This window comes from Schistocerca nitens, chromosome 6 (assembly GCF_023898315.1).
Source record: "Schistocerca nitens isolate TAMUIC-IGC-003100 chromosome 6, iqSchNite1.1, whole genome shotgun sequence".
NCBI lineage: Eukaryota > Metazoa > Arthropoda > Insecta > Orthoptera > Acrididae > Schistocerca > Schistocerca nitens.
The window spans coordinates 233,633,890-233,647,778 of NC_064619.1; the positions used below are offsets into that span (position 1 = coordinate 233,633,890).

Consider the following 13,889-nt stretch of genomic DNA (forward strand, 5'->3'; position numbering starts at 1 on the left):
GCACACCATCAGTCAGCTGCAGATGGGTAGTTGCCTTTCCTCACATAGTTTGTTACTTAGGTTCTTGAATCTATTATCATTATGTTTAGACAACACTCGTTATTTTGAAATCTATTATTTTACATTTTGTTTTCACTAAAAAATTATAATTATGGCCATGTGCCAGATTTGTTCTCTCATAGTATGTACATTTCATAATGATTTTGGACTCTACCAACTGTTTAACTAATAACAGTATCAAGACAATTAATGTAGCAGAGTGAAAATGGAAGCAGTACAACTAAACAGGTATAATAAAATAAGTTTTATTCACATTTATGAAATTCAGAGAATGGAATTCCAAGTATTTACTTCAAGTTCATATCTTAAGTACATAAATTCATCTTGTTCTGGGCATTTTTAAATAATTGATGTGAAATTTACTAGTCTTGCAACATCTTTGCTTTTCACCATGGTTTCATAGTCCTTCCCAACAGGGTAAATTCTGAGGTTCTCCTTGCAAAGCTGCAAAAATAAATGGAAAACATGAAATTCTTAATATGTAAATCAAATATTATTGACAATATATTACTTTTGTACTGTAGCCCAAAGTGAAACTAGAATCAAATAAAGAAAGATAAAAACCTCCTACTGATAGATATCTACAAAAGCTAAAAGAGTCACAAGGTTCTAGAGCAAAGAGTTCCTTTTTGTGGTAAATGTGTGATGTAAGGGTTGCAGAAAATAATTAAATCCAAGATGTGGCAGGAAACATAACATCAATTTTTTCACTATGTTTCATAATTTCCATAAAGAGGGAGAACTGTCATGGATGTGGAAAAATTCAAGGTATAGTTTAACAAAAGACTAGCAAGTCATAGAAAATTTAAGATGTTCAGCATATCGATGGCACTCTTCTGTGACTCAGACAAACCTGTGACCATTAGTGCCACTACTCTTTGTATATATTCAATATCTCCTGTTAGTCCTATTTGGTATTACTTTTGAATGATATTCTAGAATGGGTAACACAACTGTTTCGTATACAATATTGTTTCTAGAGTGGCTGCATTTCCCCATTTTCTCATTATCCTACCACTGACTGTTATGTGCTTTACCTTTAGATGAGTCTGTGTGGTAATTCGATTTCATATCCCTACAAACTATTACACCTAGGTGCTTACGTGTGTTTACTGGTTCCAATTGTAACCACTAGTATTTAGTCATGGGATAATATGTTTTGTGCATCTCATGAAATGCACTGTTTACCATTTCTGAACATATGAAGCAGGTTGATGATCTTTGTATCACTGAATCTTATCAAGATTTGACTGGATATTTGTGCAGCTTTTTGCAGCTAGTACTTTATTATAGATAACTGTATCATCTGTTAAATGTCTGATGTTACTGTTAACATTGTCCACCAGGTTATTAATATATAATATGAACTTTTATCTGTGATGTGCCTGAAGTCAAAGAAATGAGGTGCTAGTTATTAATGATAACAATGGAGATATGCAAATGGACAAGGAAAGAATTCTGGACAGACTGAAAAGATGCTGAACGCTGAAGATCCTGAAAATGTTTTTCCAAAAGAAAGAATTGCAGAGAGTATAGAGGAAGGAGAAATTGAAGTGACTCAGCAGGATGTAAACAGAGCAATTAAGAAACTGAAGAATAATAATGCACCAGGAGAAGATGGGATGGTGGCAGAAATGTTGAAGGCAGTATGTGAATACATCAGAAAGAGAGATCCAATCTCATACATGATGTATGGAGACTGGAGGAAAGGCAAAAAAGTGGAAGTCAGATACAATTTTCCCATTGCAGAAACGGATCAGTAATTGTAGAGGTATTTCTCTGCTAAGCATACTACACAAAGTTTTATAATTAATAATTCTTGAAAAGCTGAAGACTTCTGCTGAAGATATTGTCAGAGAGGAACAGGTAAATTTTTGGGCAAGAAGGCCAACCATAAGTCAAATTTTCACCATGACCCAAGTCTGGTAAAAGTTCTTTGAATTGAAGCATCACTTCCTGGTAACATTAGTAGATTTCTAAAAGGCTTATTATACCATACACAGATTAAATATATATAACATCCTCAGGAAGTTTGCCATACCAAGGAAGTTAATTAACTTGATGCAGATGTATACAACAGAGACGAAAGCCAAGGTGAAATACCAGGGGGACTGCCAAGGAATTCCACATCAGGAATATACGAGACAAGGTGATGTCATTTCATTGATGTTTTTCATTTTGATCCTGGAGAAAGTAATTCATGAAATGAAAAGAGAAGGAAAATGGGTGAAGCTAAATGGAAGGACACAGTTACTGGGATATGCAGACAACATGGCAACTGTAGCAGAATCAGAGGAAGACATGGCAGAAACTGTGGGAGACTTAGCAAAGAATTCCAGAAAGACTGGGCAAAGCATTAATACAGAGAAGACTGAAGTGATAGGTGTATCCAGAGAAACCCCTAATAATGCTCCATTACTGGTAAGAATATGAAACATAGCCAGAGTGGAAATTTTTAAACACCTTGTTCAACAGCTATAATAACCTAAACCAAGAAATTAATCAATGTAATGTCAATGTGTCTAACCCTCATTTCGGTCAAAATCAGATAATATCACAAGAAAACCTGTCACTTACAACCAAATTAAGGCCTATAATGCAGTTATAGTATCAGTGTTTTTCAGGTGGGACAGAAATGTTAAGCACACAAAAAAGATGAATGATATTTGATGTTGATATTGAAACAGAAAATCATGAGAAGCATCTTTGAGCCAATCCATGAAAAGTACACCTGGAGATGTGGAAAGAACTAATAGCTTTACATGTGACTGCCTTAATCCATAGATCTGAAGACATCATGCGAGAAAAGTGGGAGTTGGATTTTGCATGACTGATGTTTTGGAATTCAGGGTGGGTTGAGAGTCCTCATCTTGAACTCAAAGTATGTTCTAAAACTCTAAGAAAGATGCACGTCAATGGTGCTGGATAGCAGATAATAGTTTTTATAGCTGTTGCCCTTCTAGTAGATGAAAGTGATCTGTCATTTCTTCTAGCCACTGAGCACAGATTTATGTTCAAGAAATCTATAATATTCTGCAGCTAAGATAGTGGCTAACTCAGCAGCAAATTTCATACAGTTGAAAGAGATTCCATTAGCCACTGTGGTCACTGTCACTTATCTTTCCAGTGATGAGCTAATTAAACTAGAGCAGTATTTCTTGACTGCCCTTCATAAAAGGACATTTGAATACAGTTACTGCTTTTACTTTGTTACACTTAATTTTCAGTTCCTGTGTGAGCCATGAGTGTTTGGGCACTAGCTTTGTTGTCACAAAAGTCTTTACTTATGACCAAAATTTCTTATATATATATATATATATATATATATATATATATATATATATATATATATATATATATATATAGGGAAACATTCCACGTAGGAAAAATATATCTACTTTGTCTTTAAATATGTATGCTTGTGTCTGCATATGTGTGGATGGATATGTGTGTGTGTGCGAGTGTATACCCGTCCTTTTTTCCCCCTAAGGTAAGTCTTTCCGCTCCCGGGATTGGAATGACTCCTTACCCTCTCCCTTAAAACCCACATTCTTTCGTCTTTCCCTCTCCTTCCCTCTTTCCTGATGAGGCAACAGTTTGTTGCGAAAGCTTGAATTTTGTGTGTATGTTTGTGTTTGTTTGTGTGTCTGTCGACCTGCCAGCACTTTCATTTAGTAAGTCACATCATCTTTGTTTATATATATATATATATATATATATATATATATATATATATATATATATTCTTCCGGCGGACAGGGGTTCCAAAACCGTGGTACTTGATCGTCGGGTGTATGTGGCTGAGGGACTGCGTCAGCTTTCAGACAACACCACATACAAAGTTTACCAAGGTAATCCCATTCCAGATGTCCAGGCGGAGCTTCAAGGAATCCTCAGAACTTTAGGCCCCCTACAAAACCTTTCACCTGACTCCATCAACCTCCTGACCCCACCGACACCCCGCAGCCCTACCTTCTACCTTCTTCCCAAAATTCATAAACCCAACCATCCTGGCCGCCCCATTGTAGCTGGTTACCAAGCCCCCACAGAGCGTATCTCTGCCTACGTAGATCAACGCCTTCAACCCATTACATGCAGTCTCCCATCCTTCATCAAAGACACCAACCACTTTCTCGAACGCCTGGAATCCTTACCCAATCTGTTACCCCCGGAAACCATCCTTGTAACCATTGATACCACATCCTTATACACAAATATCCCGCACGTCCAGGGCCTCGCTGCGATGGAGCACTTCCTTTCACGCCGATCACCTGCCACCCTACCTAAAACCTCTTTCCTCATTACCTTAGCCAGCTTCATCCTGACCCACAACTTCTTCACTTTTGAAGACCAGACATACCAACAATTAAAGGGAACAGCCATGGGTACCAGGATGGCCCCCTCGTACGCCAACCTATTCATGGGTCGCTTAGAGGATGCCTTCTTGGTTACCCAGGCCTGCAAACCCAAAGTTTGGTACAGATTTATTGATAACATCTTCATGATCTGGACTCACAGTGAAGAAGAACTCCAGAATTTCCTCTCCAACCTCAACTCCGTTCGTTCCATCAGATTCACCTGGTCCTGCTCCAAATCCCATGCCACTTTCCTTGATGTTGGCCTCCACCTGTCCAATGGCCAGCTTCACATGTCCGTCCACATCAAACCCACCAACAAGCAGCAGTACCTCCATTACGACAGCTGCCACCCATTCCACATCAAACGGTCCCTTCCCTACAGCCTAGGTCTTCGTGGCAAACGAATCTGCTCCAGTCTGGAATCCCTGAAGCATTACACCAACAACCTAACAACAGCTTTCGCATCCCGCAACTACCCTCCCGACCTGGTACAGAAGCAAATAACCAGAGCCACTTCCTCATCCTCTCAAACCCAGAACCTCCCACAGAAGCACCACAAAAGTGCCCCACTTGTGACAGGATACTTTCCGGGACTGTATCAGACTCTGAATGTGGCTCTCCAGCAAGGATATGACTTCATCAAATCCTGCCCTGAAATGAGATCCATCCTTCATGAAATCCTCCCCACTCCACCAAGAGTGTCTTTCCGCCGTCCACCTAACCTTCTTAACCTCTTAGTTCATCCTTATGAAATCCCCAAACCACCTTCCCTACCCTCTGGCTCCTACCCTTGTAACCGCCCCTGGTGTAAAACCTGTCCCATGCACCCTCCCACCACCACCAACTCCAGTCCTGTAACCCGGAAGTTGTACACGATCAAAGGCAGAGCCACGTGTGAAAGCACCAACGTGATTTACCAACTGACCTGCCTACACTGTGAAGCTTTCTATGTGGGAATGACCAGCAACAAACTGTCCATTCACATGAATGGACACAGGCAGACAGTGTTTGTTGGTAATGAGGATCACCTTCTCCTTTTTACCATAATCTACCATACAATTTTATCCCGCCTGTATATACCCAATAATACATAGCCCACTTCCAAACCATAACCAAAAAAAATTATTTTCCGCTTTCAAAACTACCCCTGCTATAAAATCCACCGTTTCCAGTTCACAAACAGTTCCTTTCACCTATTAAATAATCATTTCGGCTAGTTCTAATAACTTTCGCTTTATTTCCATTTCCGTTTATCCCACGTCACTGATCATTTTTAGCCGCTTCCCACAGGTTTTAACGTCAGACAAACAAACTCTTTATCTTTAAATATGTCTGCTTGTGTCTGTATATGTGTGGATGGATGTGTGTGTGTGTGCGCGCGAGTGTATACCTGTCCTTTTTTCCCCCTAAGGTAAGTCTTTCCGCTCCCGGGATTGGAATGACTCCTTACCCTCTCCCTTAAAACCCACATCCTTTCGTCTTTCCCTCTCCTTCCCTCTTTCCTGATGAGGCAACAGTTTGTTGCAAAAGCTTGAATTTTGTGTGTGTGTTTGTGTTTGTTTGTGTGTCTATCGACCTGCCAGCGCTTTCGTTCGGTAAGTCACATCATCTTTGTTTTTTTATATATATATATATATATATATTACAAGGTCTTTCTTTTGATAAGACTTTTCTATGGTAGTCGTAGAAGGCTCTGCTTATTGCCTGTCTGAAAGACAAATGCTTTTTATTGAACATCTCTTTATATATAACTTTATGCTCCGTTTTACATGTGTTGTGCAGTAATCACTGTTTTTTAGAAGTTTCTTTGCAGTGGACATATACTATGAAAGGCTTCCCCTTTATGAGCTGTTCTGCTAGGTACATGCCTGTTCCTTTCTTGGGAAAGTATTGGTCTAAACTTGAGAGTTACAGTCCCTATATACACTCCTGTCTCTTGAGAAAACTGTTTCCAGAGTGTGGTTGCAAGCAAGAAACATTTAAGTTGACCTCATTCATTCCCTGCAAAAAATTAACATGGCTACTACATGGTATCTGACATGTATCCATGTGTCAGATACTGTGCTCTATATTTTTTTCCAGTGAATAAATCAGTTTAACTTCAATGTTTCTTGCTGGAAACCACACTCTGAAAACAGTTTTCTCAATATGTTATAGGCCCAGAGATGGAAAGTAAATAGCTGGCAGTTTAGTTTAGAATGTAACTATTGTGTAAGCAGTTTTGTATTTCTGGTTCATGAGTCTGAAACAACAAAATGTCGGAAGAATATGAAATCAAATATCCTATTGCTATTTTTAATAGAAGCAATTTTGGAAACTGGAAATTCTGAATGCAAACTATGCACACAAATTAGATTTGTTGGATCTCACTGCAGAATAATACACAGAAAAAGTGAAATTTCTAGAAAGAGAGGTGGAGAAGGAACAAGCTGATAAAAGACAAACAACACAAAATCTCATGAACCATGGTAAAAAGTGTCACTCAAGAACAACGGAATGGATTAGGAACAGTCATTTGGAATATGTGAATGATTAACATTACAAAATTTAGATCTATTCTGAGGGCAATGCAGTTTGGTGAAACAAATGTTGTCAGCTGTATCAACGGAAAGCTAGTTACAATTTCGATTAAAAATATTTTATTTGTACCTGGACTGGCTCAACTTGCTGTCAGTGCACAGACTGGAGGCAAGTGGTTTCAAAGTCATACTTGAGAATAGAAGACCAACTATTCATAAAGGAAAGGATGTTGTAGCCACGGCAATGAATAATGAGGCAAAACTGTATGCTCTAAAATTTACCAGAGACCCTTGCAAGGTGATTCTTGTGAAAACATTGCAAATCTGGCATCATGGGTTAGGATACTTGAATTACACCAATCTCATGGTGCTTCCAAAATATGAGGGTTGACTGAAAACTATTGCCTCCACCTTTGTAACTCTTCAACAGTTGGCAGCATTGGTATGTGGCAGGTACTGGCTTGTTCCGTAGCCTCTTCTCTACAGCTCCAGTTGGTGGTAAGCCTTAGCATTGAATGATTGTGTTGTTACAGTGTTAAGCATGGAACCCTGTGCAGACGGTCGGTCAGTGCGATTTAAGCAATGTGGAGTCATTGAATTCTCGGCAGTAGAAGGTGTCACCCCAAAGGAGATTCATCAGAGAATGAAAGCAGTTTATGGTGATTATGTTGATGTGAGTAATGTGTGTCTTTAATCTTGTAATCTGAGAGGAGTTCCTGACAAATTGCAAGTCTGTGTGCTTTCATTTCAGGAGACAGCACCCGGAGTACCCACTGTGCACAGATCTTCTGATAGCCAAGCAAAGTAGTAATGTGACCCACACGTTCTTGTGAAATGCCAATTGTGCTTGCAGTTTCTCTCTGAGTGATACAACGTTCATCCTGAATCAATCTGTGAACATTTTGCTTATGAAACTCGGTGGTTGCTGTCACAGGACATTCAACCCTTTGTTTGTGATGTAAGTCAGATGTTCACGCCTCAACATCTTTAAACTTTCTCACCCAACGACACACAGTACTCACATCAACACAATCACCATAAACTGCTTTCATTCTCTGATGAAGCTCCTTCGGGGTGACACCTTCTTCTGTCAAGAATTCAATGACTGCACATTGCTTAAACCACATTTACCGACTTTCTGCGCAGGGTTCCATACTTTACACTGTAACAACACAATTTCATTCTCTGATGAAGCTCCTTCGGGGTGACACCTTCTCCTGTCAAGAATTCAATGACTGCACATTGCTTAAACCGCATTTACCAACTGTCTGCACAGGGTTCCATACTTTACACTGTAACAACACAATTTCATTCTCTGATGAAGCTCCTTCGGGGTGACACCTTCACCTGTCAAGAATTCAATGACTGCACATTGCTTAAACCGCATTTACCAACTGTCTGCACAGGGTTCCATACTTTACACTGTAACAACACAACCATTCAATGCTAAGGCTTCCCGCCAACTGGAGCTGTAGAGAAGAGGCGACAGAACAAGCTAGTACCTGCTGCATACCAATGCTGCCAACTGTTGAAGAGCTATGAAGGTGGAGGAATTACTTTTCAGTCAACCCTTGTATGTTGAAAGAATGAACAGTACAGATCTAAAGACATCAGAATTGTGCGCCATCTGCATGGAAGGGAAGCAAACAAGACTTCCACGTAAGTAGAAGCAGGCAAGAGCAGAACATCCATTGGAACTAGTGCACAGTGATGACACAGGTCCTATTACTCCCACATCTTATGATGGAAAGAGATACAACATTACATTTATATATGATTACACTCGTTTTACAGCTGAATGTGTACTACAAAATAAATCCGAAGTACTGGAATATGTTGAACAGTATGAATGAGTATCAACTGCTCATTTCAGTTTGAGGATTACTAGATTCTGCTGTGATAATGGAGGTGAAGATCTGTCAAAAGAGATGAAAAACTTTTTTAAATGTTTTAGGTCAGAAGCAGTAAATGCTATTTACTTGATAAATAGAACACCAACATGTGCATTAAAAATGACAGTTCCTGCAACTCTGTTGTATGGTGAGCTCCCAAAGTTACAGAAACTGGAAGTATTTGCTTGTGCAGCATATATACAAGTTCCTGCCGAAGTGATTGCTGGAAAGTTTGATTCCAGAGTAGAGAAGTGCTTCATGGTTGGATACTGTATTAATAATGAGGATTGGTTTCCATGCAAAGAAGACACAAATGAAGAAGTCATCTTCAATGAAGCAAATGTCACTGATTGCAAAAATGACTCTATATCAAGTGAAAATGAAGCTGAAGATGGTAAACCTTCTGAAATATGCAGAAATGCTAGAGAAAGAAAGTGTCCAGTGTCAATGGGAGAGTATACTGCTTTAGCATTAAATGCAGAAATGTACATTGAGGATGATCTGGAGACTTTCAGTGACATTTACAGCAGATCAGATAAAGAAAAAAGACTTCATGCAGTAACAGAACAGATGAAAGTAATAAACAAAAACAAGACCTGTACAGTATGTGACTTACTGACAAGTTTGTTACAGATTCAGGCTTTGTTCAAAGCAGCACTGAGAAATGGACTAAACCTCTTCTTCATGAAACAAGCATGTCAGCACCATCATTTGAAGAATTCATAGGTGTTGAGGACCTTGTCCAGGTTATCATAAAATATACAGATGATGAGAGTGTTGTGGATTATGTCAGTATATTGAAGGACAGAAATAGCAAGATGATGAAGAGGATCAGATAAATGGATGTTTTGATGAGGAACAAATGCCCTGTCCAATGAAGCAAGAAAGTTCAAATGCACAAGAGAGTCCACAGATTTTTTGAATTTTCAATGGATATTGAGCCATCAATTTTCTAAGTTTGATAAAAAAACATGTTCAAATAATCAAAATGGGAAAGAAAGAAAAGTAGCAGATTTCTTTGAATAAGTGTATCATAGCACATAATAATATTTACACACTCACAATTATGTTAGAAGTAATTAATGTATTTCTAGATTACACGTGCATTCCTTGTCCCATTTCGAATCTTTTCCTAAACTTCCCCAAGGGAGATATTCAGCTGCTAGACCTTGATTAAGGAAAGCTTCTGCAAGGGAGAGAAGCCACTTTTGAACCTATGTAAGTGAGGAACTGGGTAATAGAGAAACCTCTGTAAGTGAGAAAAAAATTCCTTGTCCCTTCAGCTCCCACTTATCTGGGTTTGACTGTTGTATTATTATTATTTCTTTACTTTCTCAGACTTTTTAGAAGTCTGGTTAAGAATGGAGTGACGCGGACCTTTATCAAGCGTCACTTCCTTTTTGCTGTACGGTACATGTTATATTGCATTTAGGAACTTTCGGGTAATTGAACATGTATCAATAATTACGGATTTCTGTAGTTGTATATATGTGTTTGGATGTAGCTGTATTGCATTGATGTACTGGTGGATATTGTGTAGTATGACTCCTGTAGTTGATACTATAATTGGTATGATGTCAACTTTATCCTGATGCCACATGTCTTTGACTTCCTCAGCCAGTTGGATGTATTTTTCAATTTTTTCTCCTGTTTTCTTTTGTATATTTGTTGTATTGGGTATGGATATTTCGATTAGTTGTGTTAATTTCTTCTTTTTATTGGTGAGTATGATGTCAGGTTTGTTATGTGGCGTTGTTTTATCTGTTATAATGGTTCTGTTCCAGTATAATTTGTATTCATCATTCTCCAGTACATTTTGTGGTGCATACTTGTATGTAGGGACTTGTTGTTTTAAGAGTTTATGTTGTAAGGCAAGCTGTTGATGTATTATTTTTGCGACATTGTCATGTCTTCTGGGGTATTCTGTATTTGCTAGTATTGTACATCCGCTTGTGATGTGATCTACTGTTTCTATTTGTTGTTTACAAAGTCTGCATTTATCTGTTGTGGTATTGGGATCTTTAATAATTATTTAATAATTTATTATTATTATTATTATTATTATTATTATTATTATTATTAATGCAATACCCAGGAGTTTTTTCACTTTGTTTACATTTGCCTTAATCATTCCACATCCTTGACAGTTTTACTTCTTTACAGAATGTGAAGATAGATCACTAATAAAAACAATATTCATATTGTTCACAAATTATGTCCTAACTGTGTCGTTCATCTGTAAGTGTAGCTAATTTATGCAGAATGATTGGAAATGGTTGATTTAGCAAATCTTGAAGACCCCTTACAAAATATTCTTACAATGAGAGTAAAAAATTTTATATTTTCCTGGCTCTCACATTTTAATGCTACTTACTGTATCCTATTTGGAAGTTACAAACTTAACCTTTTCAGTAGAAGACACTGTGTTGTTGCTTTTCTTCTGTGATAGTGAGTTTGCTGTTTGTTACCTTTTTGTAGCCTTCCATGTAATTTTGCCAGTGTTTTCAGAGACTGTCATAAGCCTTCTATTTGACTTACTGTGTAAGTTTAATTGGTTACAGGTATATTGCTTTATACACTTCTATAATGAGATAACAGCAAGTTCATATGTATGAGATCATATATCCATTATTCTGAAAATTTTTATACTTACTATTGTCTTATGATTTACTTTTAAATGTCACTAAGTCAATGTGTTTTACACAGTGAGAGTATACAGGGTGTTAAAAAAAGTGCTGAATATTATGAGAAGTGATAGTAACCATCGAAACAAGAAAAAAGTGCCATAAACATGGGCTATAAAATGTATACCTTAAGAGCTATGAGTACTTTTTCAGTAGAAGATACAAGTTTCATAGTGCTCATAGCTCTTAAGGTATGCATTTTTAGAGTCCATGTTTACTGGACTTTTTTATTGTTTTGACTGTTGCTACCACCTCTCAAAATATTTGACACTATTTTTAGCACCGTGTGTATGACAATTGTAGATGATCATGCTTGAGAGTGAAAGGGATGTCCCATTTCTTGATTGGTGTCTCATGCTTGCAACATTTCCACTCATTTTCTGTTACAACGAAATGGTTGACGATTTTATGTATTTTACTGTTAACATACTATGAAACTTCATTTTAGCTTGTCCAAATTTGTAGTTCTTTGTTATCACTAAATAATAATAATATATTAAACAATGGATAATCCAATAATGGCAATATTATGGAAAGGACATTTGCTACTCACCATGTAGCGGAGATGTGTGACTGTGTGAGGTATTTTGTCTAATTCGGGAGACTGCCTTTTGGCCAGAAGCTTACTTGTTTGACAAGACTTTTTGTTGTGCCTACCTACATCTCAGCATCTTGCCCTTATTGTGAGTAGCAATCTAACCTTTTCATAACATTGTTAATAATACCACATTTTATTTTCATGTAAATAATACCACATTTTATTTTCATGTAAATAAATCTTTTCTCACATCATTTTTATGGGGCCATATTCCAAATGAATGTCTTCATCCAATTATTCTCTAATCACAACAGCAGGTATAAGTACGTTTTCATGTAATACACTCTACTAACCTCATAGAGTCCACAGTTCTCTTCCTCTAAAAACTCAGGTACCACAAGGGAAGTATTTGCATACAGTTCATAATTTGGCTCATAGGAAAGTAACATTGACAAATACTTCAGTATTGCAGTCATTCCTTCAGCTACCAGTTGCTTTTCTAGTCTTGATGAAAAGTCTGTAACTGATAGTGCATACTGCAGGCGTGCATCCCAGTCTGACAACTGGGACAATTCCTGTCAAACACAGGAGAGAATATATTTAAAAAATTATTACTAACAATAATCTACAAAGCACAACTTCTTGGTGGACAAGACATTTGCTAGTGATTTTAGGATACTACATATAGCATTAATATACTATAATTACCATCTGATTATTCATTTGCAGATTGCAGTAACACACACTAAACATATCAGAAAACTGTAAATCTTTACTATAAAACAAAACAAGCATGTTCTGGGCAGCAATCCCTAGAACTGATATATGCTAAAACCATTCAGTAAACTATTCAACATTCAAAGACTTACACTGGCTGCTCTGCATGCAAACATAGTTTTCAGTAAAACAAAGGCATTGATGTGTTGCTAATGCCATATACATTAAACATTTCACTACTTCTCAGCATGGAGATTTAGCTCTAACACTTATTAATTCTTTCACTGGCACTTATTCCCAATTAATGTACAGAAAGCATTTGCTTCTGCAACATCAAATCAGTGGAGAATACTTTGCATTTAAGCCATATCACTGATTAAAACTGAACCTCTTCATCATATTTTCATGAAAATATTGAAAAAGTATCAAACAGCTTTTGCTGTAGCCTTGCATTGCATCTGTAGCCAGTTTAGTTATCAATGATAATAATTAAATCAAAGTTAAACAGCATGTTTTTGAATTTATCATTCCAAAAACTTTGAGATCTTTTAATATAATAGAGTGAAACATTCCACGTGGGAAAAATATATCTAAACTCAAAGATGATGTGACTTACCAAACAAAAGTGCTGGCAGGTCGATAGACACACAAACAAACACAAACATACACACAAAATTCAAGCTACAGACACCAATATGTGTGGATGGATATGTGTGTGTGTGCAAGTGTATACCCGTCCTTTTTTCCCCCAAGGTAAGTCTTTCTGCTCCCGGGATTGGAATGACTCCTTACCCTCTCCCTTAAAACCCACGTCCTTTCGTTTTTCCCTCTCCTTCCCTCTTTCCTGATGAGGCAACAGTTTGTTGCGAAAGCTTGAATTTTGTGTGTATGTTTGTGTTTGTTTGAGATCTTTTAAGTTACATATAATATTGAAAGTTTCTATATTCTGCTGCCATAATGAAATCTCTTGGTCTGTTTGATTTATATTTATTAGTTCAGCAGACTATTTAATAATGCTGACTTTACACAACATTGTGCTATGTCCAAACTCCCATTAACTGCAATACTCAGCACTGCCCTAATTGTGTAATTTGAGTGCCTGATCTGAATGTTTCTATGTC

General features: G+C 37.5%; 1 protein-coding gene across 1 annotated transcript in view; it reads right to left on the bottom strand.

Moving 5' to 3' along the window:
• Positions 1-289: 289 nt before the first annotated feature.
• Positions 290-13,889, bottom strand: part of LOC126262867 (fatty acid synthase-like) — a 379,208-nt gene continuing 365,608 nt past the window's right edge. Inside the window, exons 34-35 of the mRNA XM_049959735.1 lie at positions 12,405-12,626; positions 290-504 (exon numbers count right to left, since the gene is read on the bottom strand). Of these exons, the coding sequence (XP_049815692.1) occupies positions 400-504; positions 12,405-12,626 (327 nt within the window). The 3' untranslated portion in view covers positions 290-399. The remainder of the gene's footprint in view (positions 505-12,404; positions 12,627-13,889) is intronic.